We start from the raw sequence: 20,978 nt of genomic DNA, 5'->3' as shown, positions 1-20,978 counted from the left end.
GGAAAAAGTCAGACGGACTTTTTCCATCGGATATTCCAATCGTGTGTAGCCCCAATCGGAGTTTTTTCATCGGAAATTCTGATGATTTCCATCGGAGTTTAGATATAGAACATGTTCTATTTTTCTCAGATGGAATGCCGTCCGATGTGATTTGGCCGGGCAAAAGCCTGATCGTGTGTACGCGGCATAAGTATGCAGGGATCTGGGGTAAAGCGAATCACAAAGACAGTCCACCGCACTGCCAGCTCTTACTGCTGTCAGTCTGCAATCGTGACTGGGAATACTGCCCTGCAGTAGAGCGATCTGAAGTCCAGGCTTGAACCAGCGTGGAAGGGACGACATCAATGGCGGTGAGGAGGATGGTCTATGTGGACAGCTTTACCCCAGATGCCTGCATACTTAGATGTGCCTCTTTTAATCATCAGCCATGTGAGTTTCTAAATAATCTACCTTCATTAAATGTAACCATATTGCTACACTTAGAGGCGCATCTCTTCTATTTAATACTAAATTGTGACATGACACTACTCTTATATCAAGATATCGCTTGTATATCAAGTAAACATGTATTAAAAATTGTAGCTTGTCTTGAAAAACGCTTTTAAACCAAGTTACTCTCAAACCAAGGTTTTACTGTATTTAATTTTTTGGGGGTGGAGCCTGGAGCTCCTCTTTAAATGAGCCAGTTGAAAGGGGTGCAATGAGCTTATACAATAGGCTACTTTCTTGTGATGTTATGTCTCGTACACACGATCGGAATTTCCGATGGAAAAAGTCAGACAGACTTTTTCGATCGGAAATTCCGACCGTGTATATGCCCACCAGAGTTTTTTCATCGGACATTCCGAGGAATTACGCCAGAGTTTACATAGAGAACATGTTCCGACGGAATTCCGATGTGAGTTTGGCCGGGCAAAATCCTGATCGTGTGTACAGGGCATTAGAAGAATCACAGTTATTGTTGGTCACAAAACAAACGTGGCTGCACAACAATCAGTTACTATCTCCAAAAAAGTCTTATTAAGCATATGTTATCTTGTCTGGGTTTCATTTTCGTATTTGGCTCATGTCCATACATCGGACTTTTGCTAGTTTCCCCAATGTCCTCAGCAGTACATTAATACTGGTCTAGTACAATCACCGTGCAGATCAAAGTCGAATGCTCTCAGGGGGTTTCTCTTCTTCCTGTCCTTTACAGCAGCCAAGTTTTGCCCGAACATTGTCCATCACAGAAGTGTACAACAACGGGTGGATACAAGGGTTCAGTGCCACCAGTCCACGTGTAACTTGAAATGCGGAATGTAGAAAAGCAGATTGGTTGCAATTCTTTGGCCATATTCTGCTTGCGAGGTTCATGTTCCTCAGGATGTGATAGGGCAGGAAGGAGATGGCGTACAGTAACACTACCACACAGACCATGGTTACAACTTTTCTCTTTTCCTTTGATTCCAGTCCATGGCTTTTCCATACAGCTCGAGCTATGCCTGTATAGGATATAAGAGTGATGAGAAATGGAAGGCCACAGCCGAAGCCAGCAAGAAACAAGCTGTATGGAAAGTATGACCTTAGTTGGCTGTCCAGTGCAGTCCCTAAGCACTCTTTCTTGTGTCCGTCACCCTGTAAGGTTGAGAATTCAAACACAGGAGAAGAAATTGCAGCAACTATAACCCACACTGCCACGCTTGCCAGCTTGCCGTGTTTACTCTCCACTCTACCCCTGGCATAAAATGGGTACACAACTCCGATGCAGCGGTTGACACTGATGCAGGTGATAAAGAATATGCTTCCGTAAAGGTTAATATGGAAAAGAAATCGTTCCACTTTACAAAGGGCGACGCCAAAGATCCATTTTTTTCCCATTGAGTAATATGCCACCAGGAGAGGCAGAGACAAGGCGTAGGCCAAGTCACTCACAGCAAGGTTGAGAGAGAAGATAATTCCGGCATGGCGGTTCTTGGATCCTCTTGGCCCCAGCAGCCAGATGGCAAAACCATTTCCTAACACGGCTAAAACAAACTCCACCGTGTACACTGGAGCCAGGAAGGTAGTCTGAACGTAAGCAAAGGAAAAGCTGCAGTTATGCGCCATAGATGAATGCTCCTCAGAAAAAAGATCTGGGTCGACAATAGCAAGACCTGAAATTAAGAGAAATACATGTTAATCTATCGGACTACAAATATAATATAACAAACAAGACCGGTGTGCGATCCGCAGCCGCACAACTGTGACAGAATAATCCAAATAGAAGGTCTGCAATTCTGTATGATGCTCTTATAATCTTCCTTTATTGTCTACTCCACAGTAAACACAGCCTTAAAGCGGGAGTTCACCCTAAAAAAAAATGTTAACCTTAGATTGATGCTCATTTTGTCTAGGGGAATCGGCTAGTTTTTTTAAAATCGAAGCTGTACTTACCGCTTTAGAGATGCATCTTCTCCGCCGCTTCCGGGTATGGTCTTCGGGACTGGGCGTTCCTATTTTGATTGACAGTCTTCCGATAGGCTTCCGACGGTCGCATCCATCGCGTCACGAGTAGCCGAAAGAAGCCAAACGTCGATGCGGCTCTATACGGCGCCTGCGCACCGACGTTCGGCTGCTTTCGGAAAATCGTGACGCGATGGATGCGACCGTCGGAAGCCTGTCGGAAGACTGTCAATCAAAATAGGAACGCCCAGTCCCGCAGCCCATACCCGGAAGTGGCGGAGAAGATCGCTCTCTAAAACGGTAAGTACAGCTTCGATTTAAAAAAACTAGCCGATTCCCCTAGACAAAATGAGCATCAATCTAAGGTTAAAAATTAACATTTGTGGGTGAACCTCCACTTTAAAAGTTGACGTGTTTCAGCCTTAATCAGCCTTAGTCATAACAAGAACAATGCAGATTAAGGCTGAAACGCATCAACTTCTCTGTATAAAGGCTGTGTTACTGAACCGAATCGTCCTGCACATGTCTATTCTGTAGAGATCTGTATAATATGTTCGTGCAATATAATAGAGGAAATTATATTTGTATAATACAGATAGAAGGTTTGTAACTCCGTATGATACTCTTAAAACCTTCCTTTATTGACTACTCCAACAGAAAGGTTTTAAGAGCATCATACGGAGTTACAAACCTTCTATTTGGATTACGCAGAACGAAAAAAAATTCTATTTGAATTTGGGAAACAGTTAAATTGTTATATTTTCTATTCTATTGTTTATTCTATTATTTTCTGTTCTATTATTTTATTTTCTATTCTATTCTTTTCTTTTTTGTTTGAATTTGAATTTATTCTAATTGAATTTTGGAAGAAGGTTATATTCTTTCTTTTTTTTCTATTCTTTCGTTTTTTTTCTATTCTATTATTTTCTATTGTATTCAAGTTCGAATTTATTCTATTTGAAGTTCAAATTTTAGAAGATAGTTATATTCTTCTATTTTATTCTATTTTTTGTTCTATTCTATTTTATTCTATTCTTTTATTTTCTATTCTATTTTGTTCTGTTTTACTCTATTCTTTTTTTTATTCTGTCCCTTTATTTTCTATTTAATAATTTTCTATTCTTTTATTTTCTATTCTGTTCTGTATTACACTTTATTATATTCTATTATTTTCTATTCTATTCTTTTCCATTCTAGTCTATTCTTTTCATTTCTATTCTATTTCATTCTCTTCTGAAATTTTAATATAATTAGGAAACTATTCGAATTTGATTAGAAACATTTTCAAATTCAAATTTTGTCTGAAATTGTATTTTGTTATTTTGCATTGATTTAAATTTGATACTATTGTAATTCAGAATTTTGGATACATCTGAATGCATAGACCCATTCCCCTGCCCAGGAGGAGCTTACATTCTACCATCTGTACCTTAGCCATTCAAGCACACACATAAGTTTTGGCATCAATTAAATCTGGACCCATTGAACATTTTTGCATGTTTTTTAGACCATGAAGGCATGAAGCCACACAAATGTCTATCAAGTAGCACCTGAAATCGCGCTGACCTTGCTACTTTGAAATCGCGTGACTTCAAGTGAAGAAGCATCAATGTGAACCAGGGCTTAAAGCTACTTTTATCTCCTGAAACAGGTGCTAGATGTGTGTGGGTGCCATTAAGACTACAAAAGGTAGCACATTTTTGTGCCGTGCTGGTAAACATGTGATTTCTCTTACGTTACCACACCTGGTGTGAACAAGCCCTAAAATGTGGTTTGTGAGGCAAAGTCTGTAAATCCTCCCCATAACCACCCTGCTAGAACAAATCCTCCTCAATACCCCTTCCTAGCACAAATGGAGTGAGAAATGGTGCAGACTCCTGGGCCCATCAAAAATTTGCTATCTGGCCCATGAATCCAAATGAGTGGAGGCATCTCAGAGTGGAGAAACTCATCCACTCCAGATCAGATTTGCACAGATCAGACTGTATGGGGTTTGGTTACAGCCCTCTGTCCCCTCCCTATGCTGCCGGAGGTGATGGGGGGGGAGAGAACACAGCTCCCACCTCCTCCCTGCTCTCTCTTTCTTTGCTGTTGTCACTACTCCTGCAGAGGGATGTGGTGGGATCAGAGCTTTTTTGTTAAGAGGGGGCATTTGGAGAGGGGAGGAGGAACATGCTTTGTGTCCGGAGGGGGAATTTGGGGGGGGGGGGGGGGGGGTGAGGTGACCAGATTTTTTAAATGAAATCCGGGGACATATTTTTTTTACTAGTAATGGCGGCAATCAGCGACTCTCTGCCCATGGCTGCCCGCCTCACAGCCTATCAAGTCTCACTCTTCGGGCCCCGGCTACTACTGGGTGGGGAGCAGAGGAAGATCACTCCATCAGGGAAGGCAAGGAGATACACAGGCAGGCGGCTGGCCAGGCCTTGAGCCAAGGCAAAAAAACATGCGAGCGGAGCTGAATGGGCATGCACCCGAAACTGAATAAATATTCCCTCCGACCAGCACATCATCATCAAAAAAGGGCAGAGATAATGGAAAAAAATACACCCCCCTAAGCTAGTAGGAGCGGCGGAGAGTGGGTGTGTAACTCAGAATGTATTTTTTTAATCCTGCACTGACTGTCTTTGAAATTGCCCCAGCCCCTGTTCAAATCCAATCCGGGGACAAAACTGGGGAACAGACTTGGTCCGGGGACAGTGTCCTCAATCCGGGGACTGTCCCCAGAAACCGGGGATGTCTGGTCACCCTAGGGGGGGGGGGGGGATTTGTGCTAGGAAAGGGTAATGAGGGGGATTTGTGCTAGCAGGGTGGTTATGGGGAGGATTTACAGACTTTGCCTCACAAACCACATTTTAGGGCTTGTTCACACCAGGTGTGGTAACGTGAGGGAAATCACATGTTTTCCAGCACGGCACAAAAATGTGCTGCCTTTTGTAGTCTTAATTAGTGTTGCTCACGAATATTCGTATTGCGAATATTCGGCTCGAATATGGCATATTCGAGTATTCGCGATATATTTCGAATTTCGCGGTGAATATTCGCTATTCCGAATATTCGCATTTTTTCAATTTTATTTTTAAAACAGATCACATCCTATCGACGTCTAAAAGCATTGCTGGTATGATTAGAGACCCTGGGCCGAGTAGCTAAGCTGAGGCGATCCTTTTATGTTGCCGAATATAAAAAAAAAAAAATTGCGAATTTTCGCTAATGCGAATGCGAAAATGATTGCGAATTTTCGATAACTGTGGTAGGAGAACTCTGATTGTCTCTGATGCAAAAGGGGGGGACTTTGTGTATGTTTCTGTTATGAATATTTGTATGTTTGATATTATTTTTTTTTGTAAGAAGGAAAAAATTGCGCATACCTTAAAAAAAGGGGAGAATACAGCAGCAACTCAAAAATGTTATACAACATAAATTAATACAAGACAGAAAATGGAGTCGCTCTACAAGAATAAAAAATATGTCTAGTGACAAGACATGTGGGCAAATTATAAAATAAGCAAGCGCAAATAACTTGTGAAATACACAGTGAAACAAATATATAAAGAAATATAGTCCCAATAATAGAAAAATAATCTTTCATAAAAATGTCTTTGATATGTGAAGTGAAAAAAAGTCCAAAGCATGCAGCATGAACGTGTTCAATCTTCAAGGTGTTTGATTGACAAACGGCTGTGACAGATGGATAGAGTAAAGAATCACCACCAATGCAAAACACTTTTTATTTTCTATTGTAAAATATCAAGAATATTCTGAGCCAATCAGAGTGCTCCTTCCGCATTTGCCGAATATTCGCAATTATTTTGTATTGTAAAATATCACGAATATTCTGAGCCAATCAGAGTGCTCCTAGCGCTGTTGTCGAAATTTCGCCATCAATATCGCATTCGCATTTTGCGAAATTTCGATAAAATATCACGAATATTCTGAGCCAATCAGAGTGCTCCTACAGCATTTGTCGAAATTGCGCAGTAAATATCGCATTCGCATTTTGCGAAATTTTGAAAAAATATCAAGAATATTCTGAGCCAATCAGAGTGCTCCTACCGCAGTTATCGAAATTTCGCAATTATTTTCGCATTCGCAATAGCGAAAATTCGCAATCATTTCATTTCAATAAAATATCACGAATATTCGAATTTAGCGAATATATCTCGAATATTCGACTATATATTCGAGATATATCGCGAAATCGAATATGGCGTATTCTGCTCAACACTAGTCTTAATGGCACCCCCACACATCTAGCACCTCTTTCAGGAGATAAAAGAAGCTTTAAACCCTGGTTCACATTGATGCTACTTGAAGTAGCCTGATTTCAAAGTAGCAAGGTCAGCGCGATTTCAGGTGCTACTTGATAGACATCTGTGTGGCTTCATGCACAGATGTCTATTGAAGTCGCACCTGAAATAGTGGAGGAACTACTTTTGCAAATCGGTGCGGCCCTGCCAAATCGGGGTCACACCGATTGAAACAGTGCCATTGCCGCCAATAGGCTGCGACTTGTCATGTGATTTGATCTCTCAAATTGCTCCAATGTGACCCTAAGCTAATGAAGAACAAAAATGCAAATCACCGTTAATCCAGAAGTTCTTCAAGGGTTGGTATATATTGGAGCACCTACAGTATTTATGCATTTTAAAGTTGCTTGCTATTCTGTGTCTGGCATTGCCAGGTCATACAAACTCTCTTTTCCTGTAAACTAGATTAGTCACAGGACATCCTGCGAGTCGAGTGACTTGGCCCATTGTTCAGCTGTCTAAATGCCCGAGTAATATATAAAAGATTTCCTGTTGCCAACATGGGCCTAGGGACACAGCACTCGTAGTATGGGATACCTGGATGAATAAACTCTTCAGTAAGTTCTTATTATACTTACAATGTATCCAACTGATTATGTAGCTTTGTGTCTGCTATACCTACCTACATACATTGGCCCGGATTCACAGAGAGCGAGCGCACATTACGCCGCCGTAGCGCAAATAATATACGATACGCCGACGCAGCGCAGAGAGGCAAGCGCGGAATTCACAAAGCCAGTGCCCCCAAAACTGCGCTGGGTTTCTCAGGCGTAAGCCGTCGTAGGTGGAAGTGGGTGTGAGCCATGCAAATGAGGCGTGACCCCATGCAAATGATGGGCCGAGCGCCAGAAAAGTACTTAAAACTAACTGAGCATGCGCTGGGCCGTAGACGCATCCCCGTGCGCATGCTCACAACCACGTCGCAACAGATGCCTATGTTACGCCGGATCAATGTGTACGCCGTTAGCGTAACCTACGCCCAGCCAGACCCACGTCCAACGTAAATTACGCCGGCTTGGGTTCCCTGGTGCAGCCCTTTGCATGGATGCTGCTGAGTTACACCTCCTTTATGGGGCATAACTTTACGCCGGACGTAAGACTTTATGCGCACTGCGTCGGGCGCACGTACGTTCGTGAATCGCCGTATCTCCCATATTTGCATAGAAAATCAATGGGAGCGTCAAATGCGTCCAGCGTAAATATGCGCCCACTCTACGCCGGCGTAGGCAAGTTACGTCGGTGGGATGAAGCCTGTTTTTAGGCGTATCTTAGGTTTGTGGGTCGGGCGCACAGATACGACGGCGCATATTTGCACTTACGCGGCGTATATGGAGATACATCGGCGCAAGTGCTTTGTGAATCCGGGCCAATATGAACTGACATTATATATATATACACTATGGCCCAGATTCTCATACATTCGCGCTGCTCCTGGGCAGCGTAATGTATGAGCTCTACGTTTCACCGCCGCAGGTCTACAGGTTTAAATCCTGATTCTCAGAACACTTACCTGTAAACTTGCGGCGGTGTAGCGTTAGATTGCTCGGCGCAAGCCCGCCCAATTCAAATGGGGCGGGCACCATTTAAATTAGGCGCGCTCCCGCGCCGAGCGTACTGCGCATGCTCCGTCGGGTAAATTACCCGACGTGCATTGCGCTAAATGACGTTGCCCCGACGTCATTTGCCTAGATGTATACGTAAATGGCGTCCAGCGCCATTCACGGACGTCTTACGCAAACAACGTCATTTTTATTCAATTCGACGCGGGAACGACGGCCAGAGTTAACATTGGTTGCGCCTGCTAATTAGCAGGGGCAACCTTACGCGGCGGGTACGCTACGCAAACGACGTTAATTCGCTGCGTCGACCTCGCGTATGTTCGGGAATCGCCGTACTTACCTCATTTGCATAGACGACGGGGAAAAGCGACGATGCGACACCTAGCGGCGGGAAAAAAAATTACTTTTAAGATCTGACAGCGTAACAGCCTTACGCTTGTCAGATCTAATGGGTACCTATGCGCAACTGATTCTGAGAATCAGTCGCATAGATAACCGGGGCCAGATGAGGTGTTACGACGGCGCTAATGGTGTTGCGCCGTCGTAATGCCTTTGAGAATCTGGCCCTAAATTACCAAAAGTATTCGGACACCCGCCTTTACACGCACATGAACTTTAATGGCATCCCAGTCTTAGTCCGTAGGGTTCAATATTTACTTGGCCCACCCTTTGCAGCTATAACAGCTTCAACTCTTCTGGTAAGACTGTTCACAAGGTTTAGGAGTGTGTCTATGGCAGGGACATGCAATTAGCGGACCTACAGAACTACAAGTCCTATGAGACATAGCAAGACTCTGACAGCCACAAGCATGATAACCAGAGGCAAACATTTTTTGTTTGTTTAGAAAGAAATAAGAAAACGCAGTGGTGATTAAATACCAACAAAAGAAAGCTCTATCTATCTCAAAAAAATATATAAAAATTTCAGTTGAGTACAGTGCTGCATGACCGCGCAATTGTCATTCAAAGTGTGACAGCGCTGAAATCTGAAAATTGGCCTGGGCAGGAAGGAGGTGAAAGTTCTCAGTAGGCAAATGGTTAACTGGCATCATCTGCAAATTGGAGTTCATCCCACTGATCTGCAGATGAATGAACCGAATCATACAAAAGTAACAATATGTTACATTGTATCTTTTCTCTGTAAGTTATAAGCACTGATTTTTTTTTTTTTTTTACAGCTGCCGACTTTCTCTGTGTAGACAACAATGCCGACTTCGATTAATCAAAGCCGACAATTGCCGTTTACTATGGGGGGGGGCGGCCATCATATGACGTCCTCGGCTTTCCGGCATTGTAGAAAGCGCGCGCGCGCCGCATCACTCGGGACCCGATGCGTGTGCCCGTCGGCCTCGATGTCCACCAGGCACCCGCAATTGCTCATCACAGAGCAGGGACGTGGATCTGTGTGTGCAAACACACAGATCCACGTCCTGTTAGGGGAGAGGAGACTGATCCGTGTGTTCCTAGTATATAGGAACACTGATCAGTCTCTTTCCCTAGTCAGTCCCCTCCCCCCACAGTTAGAATCACTCCCTAGAGAACACATTTAACCCCTTGATCGCCCCCTAGTGTTAACCCCTTCCCTGCCAGTGACATGTAAACAGTAATCAGTGCATTTTTTATAGCACTGATCGCTGTATAAATGCCAATGGTCCCAAAAATGTGTCAAATGTGTCCGTCGCAATGTGGCACTCCAGATAAAAATTGTAGATCGCTGCCATAACTAGCAAAAAAAAAAATCTACACTTATTGCGATTTTTTTTAACAAAAATATGTAGAAGAATACATATCGGCCTAAACTGAGGAAAAATTTGTTAATAAAAAAAATTGGGATATTTATTATAGCAAAAAGTTAAAAATATTGGGCTAGATTCAGATAGCCCACCGTAAGTTTGTGCGGGCGTAGCGTATCTCAGATACGCTATGCCTTAGTGAGGCTGGGGCTGGATTCACAAAGAACCTGCGCCCTAAGTTACGGCGGCGTAGCGTAAATCTGTAAATCTGCTGGTGTAAGCACGCCAAATTCAAATTGTGACGAGGTGGGCGTGCTTTATGTAAATAAAACATGACCCCACGTAAATGACCTCTCTAACAAACAGCGCATGCGCCGTCCGTCAACGTATCCCAGTGCGCATGCTCCTAATCACGTCGCAAATAGTCAATGCTTTTGACGTGAACGTAATTTACGCAAAGCCCTATTCGCGCAAGTACGTGCGTGAATCGGCGTATCTCGGTCATTTGCATATTCGATGCGTAAATCAATGGAAGCGCCCCTTGCGGCCAGCGTAAATATGCCACGACGGCGTAGGAGACTTACGTCGGTCGTATCAAGACAAAATTCAGGCGTAACTTGTTTACTGAATCAGGCGCATAGATACGACGGCGCATCCTAGAACTTACGCGGCTTATCAGAAGATACATCGGCGTAAGTCGTACGTGAATCTGGGCCATAATGTTTGGGGGTTCTATGTCATGTTCTAGCAAAAAATACAGATTTTTACATGTATGTGAGACGGGGCACAAAAAGGCCTGGTTTTCAAGTGGTAAAAAGACGCATATTCCAGTATGAGGGTTTACCTGGTAGGAGTTTTTTTTTTTTAGAGGTTCAATTCAGCAGCAAAACAAGCTATTCCTGACCTAATCATGCAATCTCTAACACTAAACATAAAGCTTCAGCAGTATACTTGCCTGATGCTGAGCCTCAAGCAGCCGCTCTCTCCAGAATCACACAGTACTAAGATGCCTTACTGGGCAGTGCAAAGCCCTAGAAACAACCTTGGCGTATCGGGCAGAGCTTGTAGTATATACGCTGCTGAGGCTGAGTAATTCAGAAACTCTCAGCTTGTGGTATTATCTCAGAAAAAGGTGCATGTTCTGAGAAGTCAAGGAAATGTCATTTTCAGTGTGATTATAAAGATTATGGTGTGAGTTCCGTTCCAAAAGCGTGTTAAATCATTTGCATACAGTTCTGTTTTTTTATATCTGCGTTTGGTCTGCCAGAAATAAAAAAGAACTGGAAATAAACTTTTAGTTGCACAGCATTTGCCCTTTTAACTACTTGCCTACCGGGCACTTTTACCCTCTTCCTGCCCAGGCCAATTTTCAGCTTTCAGTGCTGTCGCACTTTGAATGACAATTGCGCAGTCATGCAATGCTGTACCCAAACAATTTTTTATTGTTTTTTTTAGAAAAGTAGAGCTTTCTTTTGGTGGTATTTAGTCATCACTGTGTTTTTCATTTTAGCTAAAAAAAAAGACAGAAAATTTTGAAAAAAAAAAAGTTTTCTCCTTCACTGATGTGCACTGATGAGGCTTCACTGATGTGCTCTGATGAGGCTTCACTGATGTGCACTGATGAGGCTTCACTGATGTGCACTGATGAGGCTTCACTGATGTGCTCTGATGAGACTTCACTGATGTGCACTGATGAGGCTTCACTAATGTGCACTGATGAGGCTACACTGATGTGCACTGATGAGGCTGCACTGATGTGCACTGATGAGGCTTCATCGATGTGCACTGATGAGGCTGCACTGATGAGGCTGCACTAATGTGCTCTGATGAGGCTGCACTGATGTGCGCTGATGAGGCTGCACTGATGTGAACTGATGAGGAGGCACTAATATGCAGCACTGATAGGCGGCAATGATATGCAGTGCTGATGAGCACTAATAGGTGGCACTGATTGGTATCACTTATGGGCACTGATAGGTGGCTGATGGGCACTCTCTGACAGCACTAATAGGCAGGCACTGAAAGGCAGCACTGACATCACTGATGGGCACTGGTTGGCATCACTCATGGGCACTGATTGGCATCACTGATGGACACTGTTGGGGCTGCACTGATAATTATCTGTGCAGATGTCCCCTGTGAGGAAATGCGGCTGATTGTCTCTCCTCTGCTTCAACACTGTCAGTGTGAGGAAAGGAATGCTGATAACCAGCATTTCTATATTTACATGTGATCAGCTGTGATTGAACACAGCTGATCACATCGGTAAAAGCCTTGTCATCGGCTCCTTGCCGAGAACGGTGATGCGCCGTGTCCCAGGGATAGAGCACACCATCGATTGTCGTGCTACATTCCCCCTGCGGGCGAGAAAGCGCGACGAAAGTGGGACGACGTCATATGAAATCGTCCCAGAGCAAGAGAGCCGCTGCCCGCCCGCCCGTCAATTGACAATATGGCAGGAGTTGGGTAAAGGGATAAACATGTGAAGGAAGGAGACAAACTACAGCGCTCAGGAGTGGTATGATAAACCAGGCATAACATGGATAGTAATTGTAATGAATCTACTAAAATGGATGGATCATACAAAATGGGTAAAAAACTGAAAGTACCAATTAAGGAATAAGATGAAAATTGTGGAAACTTATTGGTAAATGACAATACTAATTATATGTTATAAACAGTATTAAAAGATTTTTACACTATACAATCCTTAACAACCCGGTCACACCGATCGCAACATTGAAATTGTGCTAATTCACTTAAAGTAGAACTTCAGTGTTACTTCAGGGGCCACTTTGAAGACCTCTGAGCGACTTCACGCAAGTCTATGCAAGTCGCACCTGAACTTTCCAAATGGGAGTCGCACTGATTTGACCGCTTCCAATGCGGACAATAGGGTGAGACTTGTCATTTGAAACAAAAGTGATACTAAAGTAGTTTTTTTGTGTTTAAACAAAAAAAAACAACTAATATACTTACCTGCTCTGTGCAGTGGTTTTGCACAGAACAGCCCCGATCCTGCTCTTCTCTGGACCCGGTTTGGCTCTCCTGGCCCCTCCCTTCTGCAGAGTGTCCCCACAGAAAGCAGCTTGCTATGGGGGCCACCTGAGCCGAGCCACAGCTCCATTCAGACATGGAGCCATGGTTAAGCACCGCCCCCTTTCTCCTCATTGGCTCACTGACTTTAATTGACAGCAGCAGGAGCCAGTGGCACTCTCAGGAGGAAGAGTCCCGGGTGTGCGTTCCCTGGTTAACACTGACACGTCTCAGCCAATCAGGTTCACCTGGTCTGGTTACCGGTCACCTGATTGGCTGAAGCGACATCAAGGGCGGGAGAAGACATCGTGGAGGAGGATGGCTGACCCGAGAAACGTAAGTGTCAGGTGGTATTTTGGGGCAATCTGGTGGCATTTTACAGGGGGCAAACTGGCAGCATTTTACAGGGCAAACTGCCAGAAATTGATGGGCACAGTGGCGACAATTGATGGGCACAGTGGCAACATATAATTGATGGGCACAGTGGCAACAATTGATGGGCACAGTGGCGATAATTGATGGCACAGTGGCTGCGTTTGATGGCACAGTGGCGACAATTAATAGCACAGTGGCCACAAATGATGGCACAGTGGCGACAATTGATGGCACAGTGGCGACAATTGATGGCACAGTGGCGACAATTAAAGACACAGTGGATACGTTTGAGGGCACAGTGGCGACAATTAATAGCACAGTGGCTGCGTTTGATGGCACAGTGGCTGCGTTTGATGGCACAGTGGCCACAAATGATGGCACAGTGGCAACAATTGATGGCACAGTGGCTGAGTTTGATGGCACAGTGGCGACAAAAGTGTATATGAAGCCATAACTTTTTTTTATGCGGCTACAGTACACCTTGTCAGGTTTTTAATTTCTTTGTATTAGGCCTCGTACACACGTCTGGGTTTCTTGACAAAAAACAGCAAGAAAACTGCTTCTTGCCGAGATTCCCGTTCGTGTGTACGAGGCATTCAGGTTTCTCGTCTGGAAATCTGTCCAGAATCTCAACGAGAAAAAAAAAGAGAACCTGCTCTCTTTTTTCTCGTCGAGATTCTCGTTTTCCTGTTTCCAGACGAGAAACCCGAGAGTGTGTATACTTACCTGTCGCCGTGGAAACCCGCGCATGCTCGAAATGACTTTGACGCATGCGCAGTAGCTTCCACGGCATAGGTAGGGTGAAGCGAGATGGCATAGAATGTGACGAGCGCATGCTCATCATACGCGATGACGTCATTGCGTTCTTTCCTTTCAAGAGAACTGCGGTTCTTTTGAAATGAAAGTCTGTACACTCGGGCGGCAAGAGTTTCTTGCCAAGAATCTCGTCAGGGAAAACAACGGGTTTTTCCTGACAAGATTCTCGGTCGTGTGTACGAGGCCTGAGGGTCAAAAAATACTTCTTCAATCTTAAAAAGGAAAATACAAAATAAAAATGTTGCCAGTGCCACAGAATCTAACCACAATATATTTATCAAGGCAACAAAAAAATAGGTCTATGATACCATTGTCACTAACAAATATGTATAGATCAATTATCAAAAGTATTTTTATTCTTCAGTCATAAATCAAAGAAAATGATTTAAAATAAACAATAAAAGAAATCAAATGAATAAAAAAGAAGGACCTTTTTACGCTCCATGAAAGGGTTAAAATGATCACCTAGGCCCTGCTGAAAAAAATAGTAATAATATCCATTTAAAAAAATAATAATAATTAAAGCCTCGTTGGTTGTCATCTGTATAAGGAATAGGAAAATTCAGCATAGTTTTCTCCAAAAATAGAATAAAAATCCTTTCATGTTGTTCACTTCTTATGTGAACAACTTGAAAGGATTTTTTTTTAAATTAGTAGAACAGCAGCCTTGAAGAAATATATTTTTATTAATGTCTTCAAAGCGGCTGTCCTACAGGTCAAATTCTTATGAGAAAGAAATCAACCCCGACTTTATATGAAACTGTTGATTTCTCATCTATATTTGGCTTACATTTTTCCTTATCTTGGAGTAATCAGGCTTCAAGCTACAAGTGAAATCTTCACAGCATTTCCCTTTTAGGAGGAAATGATGGTGATTTTTAAATTTCCACTGAGGCACTCAAACCTTTTTTACACCTCTAACATATATTTCACATTGTAAAAAGTGCCAAAAATAAAAAATAAAAAAAATAAAAATTATTTTTGTTTAGTTTGTAATTTATTTTTTTAATTCTTTGTACCATTGCTTGGAATAGAAATAGGGCTCAAGGGACCCCAAAGACCCAAAAGTCCAAACCGCAAAAAGCTAGAAAAAGAGGGGGGCAATAGGTCTGTAGCGGTACAGGGTGAGCAGGTAGACTCAAAGGAGCAATTATAATAAAAAGTATAAATTTATTAACATAATATCAAAAAAGATATAAAAGACATCAAAACATAAACAATAAATCACAATAAACAATTAACGTGATTGTGATTTATTGTTTATGTTTTGATGTCTTTTATATCTTTTTTGATATTATGTTCATAAATTTATACTTTGTAATATAATTGCTCCTTTGAGTCTACCTGCTCACCCTGTACTGCTACGGACCTATTGCCCCCCTCTTTTTATAGCTTTTGCTGTTGGACTTTTGGGGTCCCTTAAGCCCTACCTCTATTCCAATTGATCTCCAGGATGATGGTACTATTAATTCTATATGTTGTTTATTAACCACTTAACCCCCGGACAATATTGCTGGTCAAAGACCAGAGCACTTTTTTGCAATTCGGCACTGCGTCGCTTTAACTGACAATTACGCGGTCGTGCGACATGGCTACCAAACAAAATTGGCGTCCTTTTTTCCCCACAAATAGAGATTTCTTTTGGTGGTATTTGATCACCTCTGCGGTTTTTAGTTTTTGCGCTATAAACAAAAATAGAGCGACAGTTTTGAAAAAAAATATTATTTTTTACATTTTGCTATAATAAATATCCCCCAAAAACATATATATAAAAAAAAAATTTCCTCAGTTTAGGCCGATACGTATTCTTCTACATATTTTTCGTAAAAAAAAAAATCGCAATAAGCGTTTATTGATTGGTTTAAGCAAAAGTTATAGCGTTTACAAAATAGGGGGTATTTTTATGGCATTTTTATTAATATTTTTTTTTTACTAGTAATGGCGGCGATCAGCGATTTTTTTTCGGTACTGCGACATTATGGCGGACACTTCGGACACTTTTGACAAATTTTTGGGACCATTGGCATTTTTATAGCGATCAGTGCTATAAAAATGCATTGGATTACTATAAAAATGCCACTGGCAGTGAAGGGTTAACACTAGGGGGCAGGGAAAGGGTTAAGTATGTTCCCTGGGTGTGTTCTAACTGAAGGGGGGGTGGACTGACTTGGGGAAATGACTGATTGCTGTTCATACATTGTATGAACAGAAGATCAGCATTTCTCTCCCTGACAGGACCGGGAGCTGTGTGTTTACACACACAGCTCCCCGCTCTGTAACGAGCGATCGCGTGTGCCCGGCAGCGATCGCGCCCGTCGGGCACGCGCACGGGAGTCGGGGGCGAGCTGGGGGCGCGCTCGCCTCCAGCGGTGTGCGCGCCCCTATTGGCTGCTGGGCGAGCTACGTGCTCTCGCCCAGCAGAGCCGACCTGCCGCCGTATAACTGCGGCGGCTGGTCGGCAAGCAGTTAATAGGCTAATATTTATATCATTTGTACTATTGCTGACAGCTGAAGTGTACAAAAAACAGTTGAGATAGGTATCAGTAATTGGTATCGGCGAGTACTACAAAAAAAAAGTATTGGTACTCGTAAAAAATGGTATCGGTGCATCCCTAGTCTCCACAACAGAGAGAAGCAATCTGCCCCGCAAGGACACTTATATAAAGGTAACAAAAAATAAGGCCTACAATATTATTGTTCTTAACCACTTCCCGACGGCCGTACGACTATATACGGCCGCAGAGTGGTTCTACATCTCTGGGGCGCCGTCAATTGACGTCCGCCCCTTTCCGCGTTCCCCGCGCGCGCTCCCGAGCGCGCAGCAGGGAACTGCTGTGCTGGCCGTGTCCCTTGGACACAGCCAATCACAGATCGCTGTGAACGGCCAATCGGAGTGGCCGTTTCCTAGGCGATCTGTGCGGCCAATGAGAGATGATCTCATATGTTTACATATGAGATAATTTCTCATTGCCGGCTCTCACACAGACAGCGGTGCTGTCAGGGAGAAAGGAGACCGATCTGTGTCTCTTGTACATAGAGACACAGATCGGTCACCTCCCCCAGTCACCCCCCTTCCCCCACAGTTAGAACACTAATTAGGGTACACATTTAACCCCTTCCTCACCCCCTAGTGTTAACCCCTTCAATGCCAGTCACATTTATACAGTAATTAGTGCATATTTATAGCACTGATTGCAGTATAAATGTGAATGGTGCCAAAAATGTGTAAAAAGTGTCCGATGTGTCCGCCATAATGTCGCAGTCGCAATACAAATCGCAGATCGCCGCCATTTCTAGTAAAAAAATAAATAATAAAAAATAATAGATCTGTCCCTTATTTTGTAGGCGCTATATAACTTTTGCGCAAACCAGTCGCTTATTGCGATTTTTTTTTTTTTTTTTTACTAAAAATATGTAGAATACGTATCGGCCTAGACTGAGGATAAAAAATGTTTTTTAAAAAAAAATGTAGCTATTTATTACAGCAACAAGTAAAAATTTATTTTATTTTTTTCAAAATTGTCGCTCTATTTTTGTTTATAGCGCAAAAAATAAAAACCGCAGAGGTGATCAAATACCACCAAAAGAAAGCTCTATTTGTGGGGGAAAAAGGACGTCAATTTTGTTTGGGAGCCACGTCGCACGACCGCGCAATTGTCAGTTAAAGCGACGTAGTGCCGAATCGCAAAAAGTCCTCTGGGCAGGAAGGGGGTTTAGGTGCCCAGTAAGGAAGTGGTTAATAAATATGTTTAGATTTATTTTAGTGTTATTCTTAACGTATAAATATATATATATATATATATAAAAAAAAAAAAAGTTTAGCAAAATACAATTGGGCAGGGCTGACACCATTCAGTCCACAGATAGTTAATAGAAAATTGGTGAGTGCATTTCTTGCTGATCAACTGGTATTCTTCTGCACTTACAGGGTCTTCAAAGAGATAAAACACGGAGAAATGTGCATGTATCACACCGATATAATGCATTTATTTAATTTTGCCCCAACATACATTTTAGGTGAAACTTCAGTACACTTCGTACTTTAGTACACTTTTTCTTCTAGAGGCCCCCAATCAGTTCCAAACAGGGATACACTTATAAAAAATAAAGCCCCCCTGGTGACCCCAGCAACTCATTAAAATGGACTCTTTTGATGCTGGGATCCCATTCTTTTGAAAGGAAAAGCCTATCAACAGCCTAAAAGGCAACGTCCTGGTCTTCAAAGTGCGGAAGTGAAAAGATTGTGAAGAGCTGCTGTGCAGTGTTAGATACACGATAAAGATTATCAGGGAACCACATTTTAGATAAACGGTGGGGGATGGGAAGTAGCCCTCAAAAGGATAAATGCATGAAAAAGAACGTATCCTTTCAAGCAGGGGTCTCCAAACTTTCTAAGCAAAGGGCCAGTTTACTGTCACTCAGACTTTAGGGGGCTGAAATGTGGCCATTGGGAGTAGAAAATGACCCTGCATCAGTGGGAATAAACAATGCCCCATCTTTGGTGTCAGTGAGTGGATTTGTGCCCCATCATTGGTGTCATTGGGCCCCATTGTTGGCGTCATTGGGAGGAACTAGAAAAGAGAGTTAAAGCTGCGCCACTAAACAAAATTGGAAATAAAAAGTCCACTGAAACTCAAATATGTAAAGTCCCAATGTGCACTATTAAGGCCAGATCCACGAAGCAGTTACGCTGGCGTATCTATTGATACGCCGCGTAACTGCTAGGTTGCTCCGGCGTATCTTTGTTTTGTATCCACAAAACAAGATACGCCTGAAGCTGGGCTAGATCCAACTGGCGTACGTCTTAGTATGCCGTCGGTTCTAAGGTGCATATTTACGCTGGCCGCTAGGTGGCGCTTTCGTCGATTTCCGTGTCGAGTATGCAAATTAGCTAGATACGCTAATCCACAAACGTACGTCCGGCCGGCGCATTTTTTTACGTTGTTTCCGTAAGGCTTTATTCGGCGTAACGTTACTCCTTCTATATGAGGCGTACTCAATGTTAAGTATGGATGTCGGGCCAGCGTTGAAATTTACGTTGTTTACGTCATTTGCGTAAAACGTTCGCGAATAGGGCTTTGCGTAGAATTGCGTTCACGTCGAAAGCATTGGCTTGTTGCGGGTTAATTTGGAGCATGTGCACTGCGATACCCCCACGGACGGCGCATGCGCAGTTAAAAAAAAACGTAATTTACGTCGGGTCAAGACGTATTAACATAAAACACCCCCACAACTTAGTGATTTGAATTGCGTGCCCTTACGCCGACACAGTTACACTACGCCGCCGTAACTTACGGCGCAAATTCTCTGTGGATACGGGAAATACGATGTAAGTTACGGCGGCGTAGTGTATCTGAGATACGCTACGCCGGACGTAAACATGCGGATCTGGCCCTTATTGTGCACACAAATGGTCAATCCTGAAGATTAAATCCTCCAAAAACTTCAACACCACCGTGACATCAAGTGTGTTTTCACACTGAAGTGAAGACCCACCACCGAGTATTAAAGCCGCTTACCAGAAGGGCAAGCTTGATTAGCAATCGGCTATAGCCCAGCCGCGGCCTTTAGAGACTGTAGTGGACTCACAGGGTTAAAAGTTTCCAGAAAAAGCTTCCAGCGCATTCACAGGCTCGTCCAGATGAACATGGGTAGAGAAAAGGTGCACCATAGCGTAATTCCATAAAACGTATTTATTTTAAAAAGATGTAAGCGGAACTTACAAAGCAGATAAAATCATCAGACATATACAGCAAATGCCGGCCGGCAAAAATCAGGAGCCCTTCCTCCTTGGCGTGGTGACGTCACTGCGTGTCCTCCCACACCTGTTTCGTCATAAGTCAGACGTTTTCAATAGGATGGAAGGGACTGTGCCCTATTGTTAATGTCATTGGGAGGAACTGTGCCCCATTGTTGGCGTCATTGGGAGGAACTGTGCCCTATTGTTGATGTCATTGGGAGGAACTGTGTCCCATTGTTGGCGTCATTGGGAGGAACTGTGCCCCATTGTTGGCGTCATTGGGAGGAACTGTGCCCCATTGTTGGCGTCATTGGGAGGAACTGTGCCCCATTGTTGGCGTTATTGGGAGGAACTGTGCCCCATTGTTGGCGTTATTGGGAGGAACTGTGCCCCATTGTTGGCGTTATTGGGAGGAACTGTGCCCCATTGTTAGTGTCATTGGGAGGAACTGTGCCCTATTGTTAGCATCATTGGAAGGAACTGTGCCCTATTGATAGCATCATTGGAAGGAACTGTGCCCTATTGATAGCATCATTGGAAGGAACTGTGCCCCATTGTTGGTGTCATTGGTAGAAATTGTGCCCCACAATTGGTGTCAGTGAGAGGAATTGTGCCTTTCTTTTGGTGTCAATAAATGAAAACATTGAAACGTTGCTTTAACCACTTGCTGACCGCACTACGCACTTATACGTCGGCAGAATTGCATGGCTGCGCAAAGCAACGTATATATACATACATACATACATACATACATAGTATATATATATATATATATATATATATATATATTTGTTTTGAATTTCACGCCCTGCAGGCGCACGCATGCCCCCTGCTGCGAGCTCCATGACCATGCCCGCGGGACCCACAGATTCGATGTCCGCCGGTGTCCCGCGATCGGGTCACAGAGCGGCAGAACGGGGGGGATGCCATTGTAAACAAGGCATCTCCCTGTTCTGCCTAGTGACAGGACACTGATCGTCTGCTC

At 43.3% G+C, this 20,978-nt stretch overlaps 1 protein-coding gene across 2 annotated transcripts in view; it reads right to left on the bottom strand.

Moving 5' to 3' along the window:
• Positions 1-868: 868 nt before the first annotated feature.
• The window catches only part of P2RY11 (purinergic receptor P2Y11), a 78,323-nt gene continuing 58,213 nt past the window's right edge, over positions 869-20,978 (bottom strand). For both annotated transcript variants that reach the window (XM_040346396.1, XM_040346395.1), the window contains exon 2: positions 869-2,135. In XM_040346396.1, the coding sequence (XP_040202330.1) occupies positions 1,150-2,088 (939 nt within the window). In that variant the 5' untranslated portion in view covers positions 2,089-2,135 and the 3' untranslated portion in view covers positions 869-1,149. The remainder of the gene's footprint in view (positions 2,136-20,978) is intronic.

This window comes from Rana temporaria, chromosome 3 (assembly GCF_905171775.1).
Source record: "Rana temporaria chromosome 3, aRanTem1.1, whole genome shotgun sequence".
In the NCBI taxonomy this organism is placed as follows: domain Eukaryota; kingdom Metazoa; phylum Chordata; class Amphibia; order Anura; family Ranidae; genus Rana; species Rana temporaria.
Note: the sequence above shows the minus strand (reverse complement) of the source record. Positions and strands in the feature narration are given on the sequence as shown.